Source organism: Egretta garzetta, unplaced genomic scaffold, assembly GCF_000687185.1.
Source record: "Egretta garzetta isolate BGI_Z169 unplaced genomic scaffold, ASM68718v1 scaffold64, whole genome shotgun sequence".
NCBI classification, from domain to species: Eukaryota; Metazoa; Chordata; class Aves; order Pelecaniformes; family Ardeidae; genus Egretta; species Egretta garzetta.
In genome coordinates, this window is record NW_009259596.1 from 3,960,958 (window position 1) to 3,980,084 (window position 19,127).

The 19,127-nt window shown below is 40.4% G+C and overlaps 1 protein-coding gene across 1 annotated transcript in view; it reads right to left on the minus strand.

Annotated features, from left to right (window-relative positions):
* The window catches only part of GRM8 (glutamate metabotropic receptor 8), a 346,306-nt gene extending 332,405 nt beyond the window's left edge, over nt 1–13,901 (minus strand). The window contains exon 1 of the mRNA XM_035893702.1: nt 13,392–13,901. Within this exon, the coding sequence (XP_035749595.1) occupies nt 13,392–13,901 (510 nt within the window). The remainder of the gene's footprint in view (nt 1–13,391) is intronic.
* Between the last annotated feature and the right edge of the window lie 5,226 nt (nt 13,902–19,127).

Sequence of the window (19,127 nt, forward strand, 5' to 3'; positions counted from 1 at the left end):
AAACAATTAAGCTTCCATTGGACCCGCCTGAGAGTAATTCACTGTATAGTCCAGTATTCAGCAAGGAACAGCGATAGGTAAGTTCAAATCATTGCTCTAATGAATATTTAATGAATTTTAGTGTAGATGAAATAAAATGTTCCCATTGTGAAAGCTTATCAGCAGTGAATAGACAGCATCTGGCAACAGGAGCGTTAACTTGCGTACAGCTGTTCGGAGGGAGAAGAGCGGGAAGGAGATTTCAAAGAAGCAGATGCACAATTACAGGCCGGCTTCGACAACGAGTCCTGAGATTAGAGCTCTCCGGGGAAAGTCCTGCACACGGGGGACTGGTGAGATAAGACCTGTTCTGGCAGAAAGAAAAGTCATGGGGTGGAAGTTCAGGGAAGATAAATTATACAGAGTGCCCCAGCATCCCTGCATCTGTGGGGCTCTCACCCTGTGTGACCAGAACTCTTAATTTTACTATAAAGCAGTTTTATCTGTTGTGGGGACTGGAGTTGAGCCATCCCGCTTCCTAAACTGTATTTGATTCCCTGCTCTGAATCCAAAAAGAAGAATTTGCCTTATGTAAATCAGGAGTAAACACGCTGTGGTAAGAAGAGGGGCACCACCACTTGATGAATGGTACCCAAGATTGGTGTTTCAAACCTGTTGCTTTTTTTTTAAATTATAAACTTTCCAAAATAGAAATAAAATATTTTGTTTTGCGTGGCAAATAAGTTAGCATTTAATGCAAAACAAAACATTTTGGAGAGCTTCCCTCAATAAAATAAAATAAAGAACCCCAAACAAATAAAGAAGCCCCCAAATCCCAATTCAACATGATCATTTTGGTTCAGATTAAAATGAATGTTTATTTTCAGTTCAGCTGTCAAACTGACTAATTATTTGCACAGCCTTGCTCACAATATTGCATTCACGCTTTGGGTATATTAAAAACAACTGAAAAGGAGAAAATTTAAAAATAGGAATCACCTTTTCTAAAAGGTGTGGAAGGCCCTCTTAGCTCCTGATCCACTCCTGGTAAGTAGATGAGGCCGTTATTGCCACACAGCTGCCAGAAGTTGCACTATTCATAAGGATCCTTACTCAAGAAGGAGATAAGCAAACAAACTTTTAATGAAATCAGCATGAAAAATGAAGCAAAAAAAAAAAAAAAAATGGTGCCTGAGACACCAAGAAATAAACTGGAATAATCGTCAGCTAGCAAATCATTTACAAAACTGATTTGACTGTCAGTCTTCTCAAACATTTAAGGACAAAAAAATCCACCCAGCTGAATAGAACATACATTTGCACACACCTGTCTCAATTTTCTTTTATCCTACAGTACTTAATTTCATGTTTTGTCGTAATAATGGCAGATACTCATTTTTTTTCCAATCACTCTAATATAGATTGCAGAGATGAGTTTTTACTATTTTAATTTAACTGGGCAATAATCCAAATATTTTTTCCTGACTCTGGGGCTCTCTTTGACGGTCATGGTTTCCTAAGGGGGATGTAAAGCCTCTGATTGCAGGTCAGGCAGGTTTCACCACTTGCTCCAGAAACTGATGACTTGCATATTTAAATCATACAGTGAGTTGCATAATCCCCTTTCATAGCAAAACCCAGGGGAGGGAGCTAGGTAAGAGGATACAAGGAATCCCTCGTTAAGAACTAGCTGAGGTACTTATATGTCCCCACCCCTCACTCTTATATCTGATTACTGAGGAGCCTTTATATTCACAAATCCCTTCGGGCACAAAAGTGGTGTAACCCACGCTCTACACCAGGGAAGCAGGGGCAGGGGACCCTGGACTTGAGTCCTCCAGAGCCACTCGGGCACCGAGCTCCACGGGCATCAGCCATCGGGCTGAGGATTTGGTTCTGCGTGACTTGCCCAAGGTCACAGAGAAAATCTGTGGTGAAGCAAGATGAAGGACGTAAGGCTTCAACGGGCAGTACCGCACAGCGAGGGCAGTCTGTCACACCCAGACAGAGCTTTGCAGCTTGCCATTGAGCTGAGTGATTACGTGACCCATCCCAAAAATACCCTGCGTTTGCATCAGCTTTTTACATCTTTACTCTCATTCTCTTCTGCATGCCAGAACCAAACATTATTTATGCAAAAAAGGCAATAACATAAGTATAACTCGAACGGTGACTCTTCATTCCTGAAGCACAAGTCCTTTGCTATTCAGTGTAAAAATAGAAATAAGGAGAGGAAAAAAAGAAAAACACAAGCTTTGAAACTTGGCAGGAACGGCAGGAAATCATACCTTGAGTCACAGGACACTCTCAGCATCTGTTCAGACTGCAAGCTTTTCACGCTCCCATATACAGCACAGCTGCCCTCCCTTCATATTCCAGGCCCTGATACTAGCCCTACAGATATTATTCTTTCTCTTCAGTACATCTTGTCTCAAATACCTTACATCTCCAGCTTCCAAAATGCTGTTCAGTTGGTACTGGAGATGTGAACTAGCTCACAGATCATGAGTTTTTTGCTGTTCAGAAGGTATTTGGCAAAACAGTTCCCAGTGGGCTGAAACAACAGCTCTGACTGCATTTAGGTTTTGCAAGCAGAATTGTTTGTAACATGCACAAAAAAGAAATGCTGGTTAATAATATAAATGTTTACACTTAAACTTTCAAAGGGCATCATCAAATCCTGTCCAACAAAGAAGCCATAGACACAGGTTTTTTCCTCTCATGTTTCATGCTTTCTAATAGCTTCTACTTTCATTACAAACACTTCTGTTCTGCCTGAACTGAGCACAAAGAGAATGAGCCCTTTAATCCTCAGGACAATATATATTTTCTTTACACTTTGGAAAGTAAATATAGCAGCTGGTAACTTTTAAATCCTGTGCTTTGTTATGCAAGGGATCGCAAAGAGAACCACCAAAGTCAGGAGTGGAAAACACTGGCTACTTTACCTAGATAATTTTCCCACTGATAGAAAAATATATATTTTTTTATGCATCTATCCAATCTGATTTTCAGAAAGCTAGGAAATAGGAAATTTGGCATTTCTCCTATCCTGAACAAATGAACTAACCTTTATACAATGTACAATAGGCTTTCTTCTTGGCAATATTTTTTTCTAATAGCCAACCTGTATTTTCTTTCCTGAAACAATAAGCTAGCTATACATGTCTGTGCCCTACTAACCCCTCTTCATCAGTAGAATTTGGAGTGTCATTTTGTAGCTAGTCCATATTATAAAAGCCACTCTGCAGGTGCATACCTGCGGTGATCAGTTTGCCAGCACCCCCAAAATCAGTGCTGTCCCATAGAAACAAACCACCTCTCTCCCAGCTGGACATATCCATATCTCTTTGCAAACTGAGACCAAAAGAGCATCACCATGATCATACCTGGAAACACCATGAAGCAATAATTGAGGACCCACATCCAATTTTGCTACACACCTGTTGAACTCCCATACTGGAATAGAAAGCCTGCTGAGGGTAATATCCACAGGATGCAATTTTGCATGGACACAGGAGATTATTTATGTCTGGATAAATCCAGTTTTACAGTGGTATAATTCTCTGGCTTCCCTGGAATTCCTTGCTTTCCCAGGGATTCTTCCTCATTTAAATGAGACTAAGGGACACAAAAATCAGAGTCCATTTCCCTTGTGAGTAAACAGAATTCAATGAGCAGGTCGTATCCAGCTGGCTACCAAAGAATGTAGCCACTTATGCTACTTGTCTGCTGCTCCTGAACTCGGCAGCAGCCAGATATCCGAATCATAAACCACATTGTGCCTTCTGCAGTCTTGGGATTCCCAGGCCTTCGCACTTTCCATTCAGTGTATGATACCAGCCCGTCGGTCTCTTTCTGCAGGACATGGTTTTGTTTGTCCCAGACACCATAGCAATGAGCACAGGCTGAATCTCCAGGATTTTTTATGCTGCTCCTAATGATAAATTAGTTCCTTGTCTCAGATTACCAAGATACATTCTCTTCTCCCACAGCACTCTCATGAAAGGTTGTTCAGACTGTGTAGTCCACAGGCAATGAATTTATGTAAATGTAATAACGCAGCGAATGCGCATGTGCAAAAGCACACCTACTGCCCTCCTTTCCCTTATAGCCAGAATGTATTGTCCTCTATAGCAGTGCTTCTCAACCTTTTAGCCCATGCTCCACTTCACTTTATAATCCTTTAGCATATCATCTGAACAGGCAAGTCTTGAGACCTCCTGTGAGTCCATCTGTGTTCACATGGCATGCCTTCTAGAGCGGTGAGTCCTTGTCTAGGTGACAGCCCTCAAAGAAGTCATCTCTTCTGGAAAGGGATTTTCTGTGTTTCGGCATTATTGATAAAACCAAAGCACACTCAAGGCACCAAAAGAAGAAATAAGAATAGTAAGAAAGCCAGCCCTTTTTTCAGCTCTTTCGTGGGCTTTGTTTTGGAAGTGTCAGACCAGAAGAACTATTGCAGGATCCACAGACTCTTTGAAATGCTTCTCTAAAGAATAACCTAAATATAACTATGGTGATAACTTTTCACTAAGACCTCAGCATTTCAAAGGACTTTACACCAACGAAAATTTATCTGAATAAGAGTTAACACTCACTATGGGGGAGCAGGACAATGATAATGCAATAGAGTTGCTTGACAAAATTTTACCCAGCCTGGAAGAAGATTGTAATAGCATTTTTAATGTGACAGAGCCACTATCAAAGTAAAAAGCTAATGGAAGCTGTTAGGAGCTTTTTGTAGAATGAGACCCAAAATGGGATATCGTCCTTTTGCTACTTTTAAGTTTACAGAAGAACTATGTGCATAAATGTATCGGAGAAGAAGGCATAAAGATCCTGATTCCACCTCTACAAATACTGCTATTATGCAACTAAATGCTGCAGGCACCTCCTATGAAAGAACATAAGCCAAAACTCAAAATCTGAAGTATTCCAGCTCAGAGAAATCACTTTTGCTCCTGTTCCACAGTCCCAAGCTATAAAAGAAATACAATAGGAAGAGAGCTCTCGCAGTACCATGGCGTATCTCAGCATTGCTATCAGAAATCATTTGTTTCAGAGAAGAGTTAGAGCCAGGTATAAGAAATCTTAGAGTGAGGTAAAAAGGAGAGACCCTTGTCCCTTTAGGGCTCAATCTCTCAACAAGCATTTCCCTTATTTTCTGTTATCCCCGTACGTAGGTCACACTCATAAGTCACCCGAACTCCGGCTCTTCCTCCTGCTGATTCACTCGCTCATCCTCATGACCCACAGAAACTGATCCACAGTCAGAGCCTCGTTTATTCAGCATGTCAGAAAAAAATTTTGTTTGGGAACTATGGAATGAAATACTCACTTGAAAAATAATGGGGGCAGTGGCAAAAAACTAGCTTTTCTTAAGACAAAAAGAGAGAGAAATAGAGTGGGGGCAGAGAAATGGAAGATAAAAGGAGGTTAATAAGATACCTCCAATGGGAAAGTGAGGAAGGAATTAAGAAACTGGTACCACCCTTGCAGACATTTAAAAATCTTCTCCTAAGTGTGTCCAGAGCCACCTGTCACCTCCATGCAAGGCTTCCAAAGCCATCCAGTGAGAAGAGGTTCTCTCTGGTGAAAGTGCAAGCATGGACCAACCCATCCTCTTTCTGTAAACATGAAAGATGAATCCACACCCATAGACTTGATCTCGTCCCCCTCTGAAAGCATTTTAGTCTCTCTATTGAGGACACAGGCAGCCAAGGGCAAACAGCCTCCTAATTTAAGGCCTCGCTTAAATGCTTAATTGTCCTGTCAGAAGGATAGGGGACGTAATATCTTGCTTTTCTGATCTGGGAGCATATGTAGATCCCAGCCCACAGGAGCATTTTGCTCCTGGCAATTTAATTCATTCATGTGGAATTAGTGTCCTTCAGTAAGACTTTTGTTTGGATGACTATTTTTCTGTGATAAATGCTAGCAAACACAAGAATATATAATAAGCACTGTAAACCAGTTCAATCCTAAAAGCACAATGTGCTTTAGGGAAAATAACGAGGATGGAAATACGCAAACCCACAAAATCTACCAGTTGGCTCTAACACACAATAGTGCCTGGTTTCTGATGACAGTCAGGATGCAGGACTATTCATATTGCACAGCTGTCACTGTACTGAAACAATTACCCACCAGAGAAAAAAAAAAGTCTTAATTTAGTTCTTATCATGGCTAATAAAGCTAACATGGCTGTAGTAAAATACCGAAACAGCATCAATGATCCTTGCAGTGTCTTGGCTTCCCTTACGTGTGGTGTAGGAGTGGAGCAGCTCTGTCCTGAGGAATCAGCAGCAATGTCTACGCTGGTACATCACATCATTTCAGAGCTCATCCCTTGGCACCAGCTCAGCTGCCTCCACCACTAGACTGTCAGGACGGTCCATAGCTAAGCCGTGATCTGTGCCAGCCAAGTCTCCCAATTCCCAGACAGGTTTCAGAAGTCAGCATGGGTCAAGAATCATTCCCTCCCAGTACTTTCCATGCAGCCCCATGATTTGGGGGAATAAAGGAGTTTAGAATATGGATATGGACTATCTGTGTCAGCTGGCCTCGGTGCCAGAGCACTATGCCAGCTACATTTTGTTTACTAGCAGAGATGTATAAAAATGCCTCCTATTAACACATGATCTTTTAAAAAGCCCACCGCAGAGTTTGTGTTTCTGAGCGTAAGTGAGCTCTTGTTGAACTGCTAGACTCCTCTCAGCCTTTCGGTCTTCTCATTTGTAAAATTACAACTGATATCTATATTAATACAGGTACTATTTAACAAATAACTCGGGGGCCTCGGTCACATACAAACAACGCTAATACAGTGGTAGGAACTCAGCAAAACTTCAGCCATGAAAGGGTGAAATGATTCTCTCCGCATATGCACTTTCCTTCGTGTGAGGGAAAGATGTATATATATAGTCCCAGCTGCCCTCAGGGAAGTAGAAAGAAAATCAGACTGTTGGTCTTTAACAGCTACGGTCTCTTTGTAAGGTGCTTACATACTGTGGTTATGGAATGACATCGAAACCTCAACATTTCAGACAACTTCAGCTTGCCTACAAAACCAGGGGAAACATCTCAAACCATTTAACACACATTAATCAAGCGTCCAATTGTTCCTGTGAAATGGTTAAATACAAGCAAATCAAAATGACAAAAGAGAAGCACAAAAAGGTCAAGAGATGCTTCTCAAGCCTTGTAGCAAACATGAAAAATAATACAGAAAACCAGATTGCTCCTTTGCTCTAACCACTTGTTATAGCTCCATCCAGGAATGGGAGAAGACTAAAAATATTAAATCTTTAGAGGAATATTTAAGGAACTAATATACTGTAAAATACTAAATGAATGCATCAAGTTGCTTTTTTACTCCCTTGCCTCAAGCAGCTTAGCACAAATAAAATTTGATGCTAATCAGTCCTAGCAGTTTTCACAGAATCTGAAAACCTATTATTTCCTCCGGCTGCAACTAAAACATTTCCCAACTGTTTCATTATTGATACTTGCAAAGAATCTGTTGTACCTATAATTTTATCTTGGTGTTGACCTGGTGTTTGTCTCTCTTGACCATAACACATTTAACCTGGTAGTGACAGAAAAATCATGGTTGAATTAAAAGGGGTTTTGCATAATCAAGTATCTACTACCATGGAAATATAAAGAGATATGAATGTTGTTTCTATGTAAAAGAAGCTGAATTACGAAAAAAAAAAAAAAAACAGAAAAAATTGAATGATTATAATGGTATTTGCCAGCCAATAACAAGACAAGATGCTCAGGCACTAAACAGATATGTGCTTGCAATAAGCTACAAAAAAACACTGTAAAATTAAATGGGATGTATTGGCAATGGGTTCCTTTTATAATTAAAAGTGATTCAGAAAGTGAAAATATTATCTAGAACAAAAGTAAAACAAATCTGTTCATCTTAAGAGCTGATTTCAAAATGTTTCAGTCGTCTTCTCCCTACTAACAACAATTTTTCTTCACACTTCACACAAGATTTTCCACATATGTTTTAAGCACCAAAAAAAAAATCATCCTATTTCAAATTTCAAATGCTATGCAGCAGAAAATTTTATTGACAAATGTAGCGTGACACAATGAACAAAAAATTGACATATTTTAATCGGTACAGCACATTTTTTGTTAATGAATGCCAATATTTGGGTAAAATTATTGAGCCTGTTCTTCACTTCTTATAGAGTATATGGTAAAGCTCTTCCATTTTGGACAGACCCTGCTGTCAGGCATGGAACAGTGATTCCTGCATCCCCCGAGAGCCTCTGAAGTCAGTGATGCTGATGAGGTGCAAAGATCTCCATAGATATAGAGTCAGGATCAGGAGCTGTACATGGTTCAGGTTGCCTCACAGAAGTATGTATGTGCTCTCCAAAATTATGTGGTAAAATGCTATTACATTTTATTTGCATCATGAGATGCGCTCTATTGCCACAATTAAACACAAAGCCCTGTATTTATGAAGTTCAGTGAGGTCAGCCTCTGTACAATGGTAATTCCCTCGTTTCTGGGGGGCCTGTCTGCTCTTTTGTGCAGGTCTGGAACACAAGGCAGCAAGAGCACTGAATGGTGGCCAAACATAAAAGGACCTGCAACCAAGCCTAAAAAAAGCATCATCCAGATACAGCCCTGGTAGCTGCACAAGGCTACCAGCCAAAGATATATGCTAAAACCCAAAATGAAGGAAACAACCTGGAAACAAGGAAACAACCAAAGCAAATAAACAAAATGCCGAGGGAACTAATATATTCACTTCTAGATTTACTGGAAGAAACTATCCCTTACATTTTGAATGGTTGCACATAAAGTTGAAAGAGTAACTCCATAATGTCATTTGTACTTGTATTTCTGAAGAGGTAAATGCGTATGAAATGTATAAGGCAAATGTGCAGGAAGTGAATATTAGTCCCTCCAGACAGCAGCTATTAAAATGGATTACAGCGGTGCAGCAAGAAGGGAATTTGACCAAAAAGAAGAAATAAGTCATTTAGTCTTGGAAAAAGAGGAGAAAACAGAAGGCAAAGGAAGGCAAAAGGCAAGACAAGGCAATGCAAAGCAAGTCAAGGAAAGGAATAATACTCTTTATGAATATTTGGGCTTTATACGCATGTACCTAAATATGTTCATAAAAGCTTAAGATCACAATTCACCAAGAATACTGTCCACCCATCCCAATTCACATGCAAACCATCATCCCTAGGCTGCTCCTAGTGTGACATTGGCTAGAAGATGTGTGAAAGTGACAGATGGAGTGTACCAAGGAGTTCAGAAATAGTGTGAGGGTTCTAGATGGGAGGACATTAGCATAAACAAATGTCTCTCTTTTTCCAGCAGATTTTAACCATTGACATAAGTTACTCAGATATTAAACAAGTAGATGATTTGAATACAGGGAACATAACACATGAAGTGAGCTAAGTTACAGTCTCTTCTTTCCTCCAGGCCATATTTTGAGGGACCAGGAACCATCCAGATGCTTAGGAGCTTTACACAAGCAGCTAAAGGATTCCACCTGGCTGAGCCTGAGCACCCTACAGAAAGCCAAAATTTCAGTGAGACAAAGCCAAAGAATGGTGTAAGAGTAAGATTTTTGACTGATCAAATCAATAGATTGCCTTTGTGCTAGTGAGAGACGGCCAACTGAGACAACCAGCCCCTCAATAGATCCTACCATGGGAAATGCTAAAAAACTGTCAAGGCCCTGAATATACCAACAGGCTCTGCAACACCCTCCCTCCCTTCCCCAGCCCCGGATTTGGCTCCATGTATTCAAAGTCATCTCCAATATGGCGCAGATGGGTGACCCTTGATCAGCCTAGGACAACAGCTAAGTCGTGAGGAAGAGCAATGAGAAGCCTCATCAGGACCTCCACCTACCTTCTTTGCTCAGCAGCTGCATTTCAGCTCTGGCCCTTGCCCTTGGCTCCTGCTTGAGATATGCTGCTGGCCTTGTACCTTGCTGACCATGACCTTGCCTTGCTGATGATGCTGACCTTGCCTTGCTGACCCCAGCCTTGCCTTGCTGACCTCACTTCCTGGCTGACCTTGGACCTGCCTCACTACTATGGACTTGTCTGACAATCACTGGACTGTTGGCTGAACCTGGTTACACGGACAGACCTGCTTCTTCAGGTGAGGCTGTGAGATGACTGCCCTTTTTGCCTTGCTGTCCCCTTGGCTTCTGTCTCAATTTCCCTTGAGAAGTAGCCCACTCCTGACATTCTCTGATAAAAACGACTTAAAATGATGACCCAGCATCTTCAAGTGGGGGAAAATCTGTCCTGAGATCCACAAAAAACTGTTTAAGTGGGTAACCTCCTTATGATAATCAAGGAATAACAGGTCTACTTTCAAACAGTTAATTCCTTGAACAAGTGTTTCCTGTCTGTAAAGTGCCTCTGAAAGGTCTAAAACCATCAACAGGCAAAATTTAGGCTGTCCAAATTTGGACCTTAATGTTTTGGACTGACTAAGGGTAGAAAAATCACCTGCTAAGAGGTGGTGCCTCTGGAAATTAAAAAAAGGAGAAAGGACAGAGGAGATTTCAAGGTGAGCCATTTGACCAGGAGAAAGGCTATAGATCAAGGCCATTTTCTGCTGTGCCTTCCTTCCCCTCCTATCATGAAAACACTTAGATAAAAGGATACCATGACTATCAATCAGTTTATGCTATCCACCAGATCATCAGATAGGACTACTGACCTGATTGTTTTATGTTGTAAAGTCAATAAAAGAAAGAAAAAAAAATGGCAAGAAAAAGAGAAATAGCACAATGAAAATCCAAGCTGCTGAGCATACTATTTCTCGGGCTATCTTTGTTTGTGTATTCACATTGAGTGCTATAATACACTTCTTACAATTTCATCACAGATTAAAATTCCACTGGATAACAATATTCTCAAAAAATATGTAGTCCTGACATTTAGGAACTTCAGAGTACATATTAAAGCAATACTGAACTTCAAATTACAGGTTCGACTTGCTGAATAGAACTGTTAGACAGAAATATGGATGAATCACACTCATCCTGGATATAATAGAAACAAGCATTTGCATGGTGGTGATCACTGACTTCAATGAAAGTACAGGCATTTACGCCAACGGAGTGCCCAGTCTTGACATATACCAAGACACAGTAAATGCAGTTTCATCCTGGAGCCTTTATGAGCATGGACCAAGGTCCTGGTCCTCAGCTGCAGAGCTGTGGGGATGCATCAGCTGAGAATCTCAGCCCACGTCTGTGGTCTGAGTACAACCCAAACTGGATTATACTTCTATATTTCTGGAAAATGACCCTTAATTTCCTAATCTTCTTGACTATAACCATTGTGAATGGTTTCCACAGTGCTGCTAACTGAGGGCCTTATCCAGAAGCCTTTACTCATGCAGAGATAACATATCTACTTCTGAGAGGAAGGTGTAAAACCAGACTTCAGATGCAGGTCCAACAGCAGACATTAAAGGGTATAATTTGTCATTTTTTACATTATTAAGAATATTTGTGCAGGATCTATAATTAAAACTAAAAGAGATGTCTCCTCCTTTTGCCAGCAGCTGTGTTACATCAATTAAATGGGTAAATAAGATCTTTCCCCAGAGGGGATATCACATGACCCTCTATTGATTAAGACTGCAGTAGAATGTTATTTGCAATCTTATTGCATAATGGAAATCAGGAGGTAGCTGTCATGGTTTCAGAAGACAAATTGCTGCTATCTTAGACAATTCATAGGCCTCTTTCCTTCTTGCTGCTCTTAATTCACAGTTAATGCATGTCTTACAAGGCTTAGTTTCTTAAATCAGTCTATGGCACTGTATTCAACTCAAAACTGGGTGTAAGCCATAGTCTACGTGGTCCTGCATTATGATGCGTATTAAAGTGACCGTTCCATCTATCATTACTTCAGAACTACGCATTATTTAATACAGTAACACAACTTAAAAAAAAAGGATGTGAAGTTAAAAATAGACACCTCCCGCAATAGGCATGATTCTTCCCAGGAAAGGCAGGCCTCCCCCACCAGGCATGACTCCAGAGGTGCTCTCCATACCGAACATTTTTAAGTCTTAGCTCAGTTTTGTGCACTTGGTTTTCTTGAGCAAAACATATGGCTGGAACAAGTCCACCTCTCTCAAACCTGTGCAGTAAGCGCAGCCTGGGATCAGTTTTGATGTTGTAATGAACACCTGACCACAACCCAGCAGACACTTTGCTCCTCCACTGAACTGTAAATGCATGATTATGCCCTTCGTGGAAGAACCAGAGGGAAAGACAAAAATCTCTCTTTAAATGACCGAAACACTCTTTGCCAATTTGAAAAACCTAAAAAAAAAAGGCCAGTTTTTCCTTACTTCTAATCAATCCCTCAGTTACAACAATTAGGAAACAAGTGCAATACTTTTCAAAATACACAACAGCAATATTTAACATTACCAGAATCTTCTCCACCAAAATCAAAGAAATGGTCTTTAAGTGGTCTTTAGTGGTCGTGAACTTGCAGGACATAAGGCAAGATTACTGAATGGAAGTAACAAGTCGGAATAACAGTGGGTGGTAGGACAGTAATAGATTCAGACAAAAGTCACCGTTGTTCGGTGTGTAGAAAAAAGTGCTCCATTTAACATCATCTGTTTGCCATTGCACAGGATTAAAAATTAAATGTCTGCTGCCTGATCTGTCCCAGCTAAGTTGATTGATTAGAATGTGTTCATCTTTCCAACTTTGCAAGTTTAAAAGCGGCAGGTTTACTTTTCCATTATTCGTAATGCCAGAGCTTAATAAAGCACATGGAAGGAAATGCCAAAAGAACTACTGTCCAACAGTAATCTCTCACAAGGTGAAAACAAAGTCTGGAAAAAATACCACCTTGAAAAAAGCATGGAGGAGGCTAAGATTTCAATGAAATCAAAGATATTTCAGTACACTTCATTTGGCTAGACATGCACATCAGTAGCACTAGATTATTACTGGCATATCTTCCTATTTAGGGAGATTATCTGGTCCTCCTGCAAATTGATTTGTGTTTAAACCTTATATTTCATTCTCCTTGAAATTTGGGAAATCAGTCTCAACCTAGTCTTGATGAGCATAAACGCTCAATACGGAGCAAATGTGAGTGGTAAAAAAAATAAGGATACAAATCCCTAAAGAATTAAAATGTGCTCTGGTTGCTCAGAAATTCAAAAGAGGCATTTGGCACCTTAAATTAGGGTCTGAAATCATTGCTCTTTTTTTTTTCTCCTTTGCTTTGAAAGGGCAAACCAGTCACTTCAGGTTTCTGAATCTAAAAAAGTCCTTTCTCTTTTGAAGCTAACAGAACACAATCACCTCACTTATTTCATTGTGCTTGAAGTTTAGAAGAAAAATAGAAAATGTTCCTTACCTTAAAAAGTCTTAAAATATTTGCGACCATAATGGACACAGAACTTGCTGCAGCACCTATCACACCTGATATCTTGTCTGGCTTAGTGAAAATAGGTGGGTCACCATTAGCACATTTCACGTCTGAACCATCTTTTTCTATCAACGCTTGCACAAATGTTAAGGATTGCTCCAAAGCATAAGTGTCCCTGGAACATGTATCAAGGATTCGGACACCTAAGGTGATGTTGGCAAGAAGATCAGGGTCTTTGTTAATCTGATCAATTGCATACAGCATTGCCTCTAGTCTGTGGATCCCTTTCTCCTTCTTGAGTTCCCCACAAGGCACCCCTCTATCCCCTTTTGCATGAACAGGGAACAGTCCTCCCAAGATGATGTCCCCATCCAGTCGGATGGAGTGGGCATATTCCTGGCCATGAGTTCTTTGCATTAGGGTGAGTATCCAGTAGAATTTGGCTGTTAACAGGAAGAAACAATGGCAGGAAACTAATCGTTTTCCTTCGTATACCATTTTCTCTGAAGACTTCGTTGCTATCCAGTATCCAGCTTTTCTTCTTGCTAAAGGATGAGGTTGACCATTTGAAGCAGCACTTTCTGGAGGCTACCATCAGTGCCCAGTAAGTAATATAGAACCATGTGGTAGGTAGAAAAAGGATCTCAGCAGAAGTACATAAAACACGTTTTATAAAAGATGTCCACTGATGTCATGGGTTGATCAGCTCTTCTGAGAGGTGGTTTTCAATTGCTCTTAATTGGTGGTGAAGCGTAGGGTAGTATCTCTGGTCCTGATGCTAAGAGGAGGTCAGTAGCTTATGTCCTTGTATTTTGCCCTGCATCTGAGGTACTTCTGAAAAAAAAAACCAGTGAGAAACACCATTTAGTTCAGCAGTTTTATACCTGTCACACAGCATATTTACTTTTGAATATGAGTTACATCGTCTAGGTTTTACTTTTTATATTCTATAAAGGAGTAATTCTTGGCCTTCTGTGAATTTGAACACCTGGCTGCAGTGTACTACAAGCTGGGAAATTGATGATACCAGCAGAGCAAACGCCAAATCGGGGGAACTAAACTTAGCTTGGTGTTCAGGTTCAGACCAGTAATTCGTATTTACCTTCGCGTTGCATGACATCCAGAAACAGATTTGATCCATAATACACTGTATTTTCTGTTTTGCTGTATCATTCTGTTCCAGCCTACAGAATTGCAATAACTACTCACACTCTCACTCGCGGAGAGGTTCCATTTATGACAATGGAGTAATCAGGGCTCCCAAATGTAAGTACTCTCTTCAGCCGCTGCAGTACAAGCACATTCAATTCATTTGGATATTAAACTGATTATTTCTCCAGTGGAATTCACTTTTTTTCTGGGCTTACTATAGATCTAAAACACCTTCCAGATAATTTCTAAGACTAAATTACTTTTATGAAAAGGTAGCTGATTTCTTAAGCAGAAAGAGCACAATGTATCCTGTTAGGAAACCAGCTGAACATCCAGTATTCGCTTTCCAACATTTTACTTGAGCTGAGGTCCGACATCAACAAGGTCTCTGTTCTCTGCTTGCATTTGGGCCACATTGAACAGCAACAACGTTGTGCCCCCATTGACATCTGGAGAAGTCCCACTGGTTTTAACGAGATGGGATTTCAGCCTACATATCTAAACACCTGACTCTTATAAATAACTCCAGGTCACCCCCACTTTAATTCTCAAGTGAGTGGCATTTCTTTATTTCAATATTTAACACAATTACACATGCCTGAATAAATTTGTAGACCTCTGAGGACAAGAGAGGGAGAATTCTACCTAATACTAGCTAGGCAGACTGTGGGCAGCTGTATCTGAGCCATCCTCTCAAGGCACCTGCTACAGGCTATGGAGAGCGATGGACAGCCTAAGGTGTAATTCACCTGATCCTTTTCTTTAAAAAAGTTTTATTTATTATGAAACTGATCACACTGAACAAGTGCCTACCTCACTGCTTACACAGAAACTCCAGGCAACAGGCTCATCTGTAGATATGTTCTTTGTCCCTAGTGATCTGACTGGTTCCTACCAAAAATATGACCGAATTAGAAGACAATTATAGGCAAAATTAGAAGACAGCTATAGACAACTAGACTGGTTTTCAAAGTCATTTTGAATTATTTTCCACAAGATTTTTATATATTATGTGGCAACAAACCTCAAATGTGGTTTGATGGTGCTTTAAATTGATCGTCCCCTTCTTACATTTATTTTGGTACACGTTTTTGACCAAATGATAACACTAAGCTCACAAAAGCTGAAGAAGAGTTTTTGAATAGTGGCTGCCTGAAGACCCGAGAAAAAGATTCACAATGGAAAGTCTTCTATTGAATGTGAAGGTATCTCACTGTGATTTGGTAGCAGAGTTACGACTTGAAAATGAAACATGTTTAATGGGTGTGAATAAAATCTCTGCAGTTGAGAACAGCATCACACAAGAATTTCAGTGCTTCTTAACATTTAGTTTTGCCTGAATTTGGCTCAGGGTTAAATCTAAATGAAACAAATTCTGTGCTGGGTTATGTGATAATCCCATCTTTCTCTTTTGGCTGCCTTTGGGGATATAGTTTACAAATCTGACCAGCCTTCAGCCCCATGAGCCAAGCTTGGACTCAGTCACAAATGGAGGAACTTAACTAATATCACCCGTGTGAGTTGATCCAACACCATGGGATGTTTCTCATATGGCCCAAGCTATAGCAAAAAGATTGTGTTCACTATCAACCAGCCACAACTGCCTTCTGTCTTGCTTGCCTTAGTAGAAAAAGACAGTTAAGGGTTCCAAATAGTGAAGAGTAAAAGTTGTAGCTACACCTAAAATAGACACAGAGGCAATTTCCTTTCCAGTTCCACAAGGAACAACCGACTCATTAGCCTGTGCATGTATGTACAACCCAGACAGGGAGTAATTCTCTGAGGCAATGAAAGGTAAGACTGCTCTTATTTAACACTGTACAGAGAACAAGAAAACACCATTGAAAAAGTGAAAATATTCATGAAGGGAAAAAAATGCTGCTTTTTCTCTTGCTCAGCCTCGGGTCAATTCCTTGCAGCCAAAGAATGCCCAGAAATTAAAGCAACTGTCAGTCTTTGTACAAGCAAATAGCAATGAATTCAACTATTGCAACCCAAATTCCAACAACAACGGAGAAGCTACAGTGAGCCCAACATCCTCAGTCCAGTACCTCATCTGGAACTGACTGAAAGTCAAATGAATTGATAATAAGCATTTTTCAACATTACAGTCTACATAAGCATTAATTGCTCAGCCTCAGCTTGCATGTTTTCCTGAAAAAGTATGTTTCTGCGCTGCAAGTGTTCACAGCTTGTCTATAAAACAGAAATAAAATTTTAAAATGTTCATTTTAAAAATTTAAGACCTTTTAGTCTTTTTTTATGTTACCTAAGAAATAAAAGCTTCTATTATACTGCCTAATTTACTCATGGCACACTGCTTTTCATATATTGATTAATACTAACTTTTACAGAATGTCATAAGCCTGTCTAGCTAAGCAGAAAGCATCTGATCTAAATGAATTCCATTTTTATCAATGAATTTTAGTGAAAAAGCATGGGCCTCTGGGCCATAAAGCCTGAATGAACTTTCCTCATGTGCAGAGATTTCATTCGAAATAAAATGCTGTCCTTTTCCAACTGACCATAAAAGTTTGAATTAATGCAAATATATTCTCGATTTGCCAGATTCCGCACTGTCGTAGTTGGTGTTCACTAGAAACATGACTTCAGAGAAGAAATTCACACACTTCCCCAGCAGAGTCTGAGAGTAAGTGCACCACAAAGCCTCTCTTCCAGTCCCCTTGGAATCCATGCTTCTCTTGGGTTTAATTCATTAAAGATATCTGGCATTATCAGAACATATTGCTATGTTTAAAGTCAGTATTTCAGCACAAACCTCCACTTGTTCTGCTAGAATATATATTTATTTTTAAACCTAAGGAGGCGAGGTACTGCAAGACAGGAGACATGGAAACTTCTGCATGTAGTGTCTGGTTCTGAAATTACTTCCTTCATAAGATCATTCAGCTTTACGGGATATATGGCACTCAAGGATGGGTTCTTAGGTACCACGTTGCCAGAGTCAGTGCATCAGCATGTGCCTGGACTGGTCACTACCACAACCACAGACTCATCGCCCTGAGAGACGGGCTCATTACGGGAGTCCTTTGTGCTAATGAAAAGGTCTAAATAATGAGCTGAGAGTGACAGATAATACTTAAATAAATATAGGCAATGCCTATTTCGGTAACAAGGTTCCTGAAAGAGCCGTCTTCAGCTGGCACTGAAGTCGTGACTGAGATCATACATAAAGATTCAATATGTTCACCTGGAAATATTGTTTAAAAAACCTCACAATTACAGACAGCCACGGGAGCGAGGAGTGCTCTCCACAGCATAAGCAGGAAAACATGTTCACTGAACTTCATGGAACATCTTTTAATTGACATTGCCAGCCAGATGCATATGAACCCTTTACTGAGGGACAAAAAAAAGCTATTTAGTGGAGGAAAAAAAAAAAAATGGAGAAAAAGTATTTAAAATCTTGTTCGAGACCAAAAAAATTCATTTGTCAATGCATTTGAAGCACAGCTGGAACTGCACTGAACTAAAATGAAACCAATTTTCTGTGAACTAGAAAAGGAGGAGGTTTGGGGTGATAATCCATTTCTACTTTCACAAAATGTCAGATCGTCCAGTCAATGCAAAACTGATCTGTTTTTACTGAATGAAAACAAAATAACAGCATCTTCCATTATGAAGTTCTGAGGAGAAAAAGAATTGCAAAAACGTGATTATTTTGACTTTTTGCTGCTAATACGTTATTTCTGAGCTATCAGATAAGAATTATCTTGCTAACACTCATTTCAGTGTTCATAAAAGTCGTCTCTTTCTCCTGCACAGCATTCAGCGATGAACAAACAGCTGAATTTCCACTCAGAGCAGGTAAAGAGTTGCCACCTGCATACAGTAACCTGACACATATAGAAGATTAATGGGTTTTGCTGACAACAGAAGGGAATTTGGAAAACCTTAGGCCTTGACATCGCAACTCCTAACTTGCAGGAGAATTCTTCACTGATGTAAGTAGTCTTATCTACCTCAGCTCTTCTGTAATGATTTGCTGTGCCCCTGACACAGAGGTAACCTTTACACAACAATCAGGACTACAAGGCGAGTCGCCCTCAGCATCTCGTTTACAGGAACTATTTCTTCCTAGTGCACCATGAGAGAAATGTCTCCCCTCAGTCTGATCAGCCTCTTTTCAAAGACCCCAGAGCACCTGCCTTCACTTTCTACCCTGCGAATATCCATTTTCCAAACAAGCCACCCAGCTAAAACCCTGCACAGGTCCTTCTGCCAGGGTGAGACTAACAAGACCTTACAATTTTTAAAAAGGAAACAGCATCAAATATTTTCCTCTGCCCTTGCCTGGTCTCATAGCTGAATAAACCCCATCAATATTAACACCTTTAGAGTTGGTTTCACCTCTGGTCTGGCAAGTGATGATCAAGGAGATTTTCCCGGGCAGCCTAGGATAGCGTTCTCTGTTGGGTTTGTTTTTATTTTACCCTCTTCCCACCAGACTCCCGCTCCCCAGCCGGCACAGCTGGGTTCAGAGCAGGCGCTGGTAGCGCAGCCCGGCGCTCTGCGAGAGGGGCTCTGCCCCGAGAAACGCAGCCGCCCGCC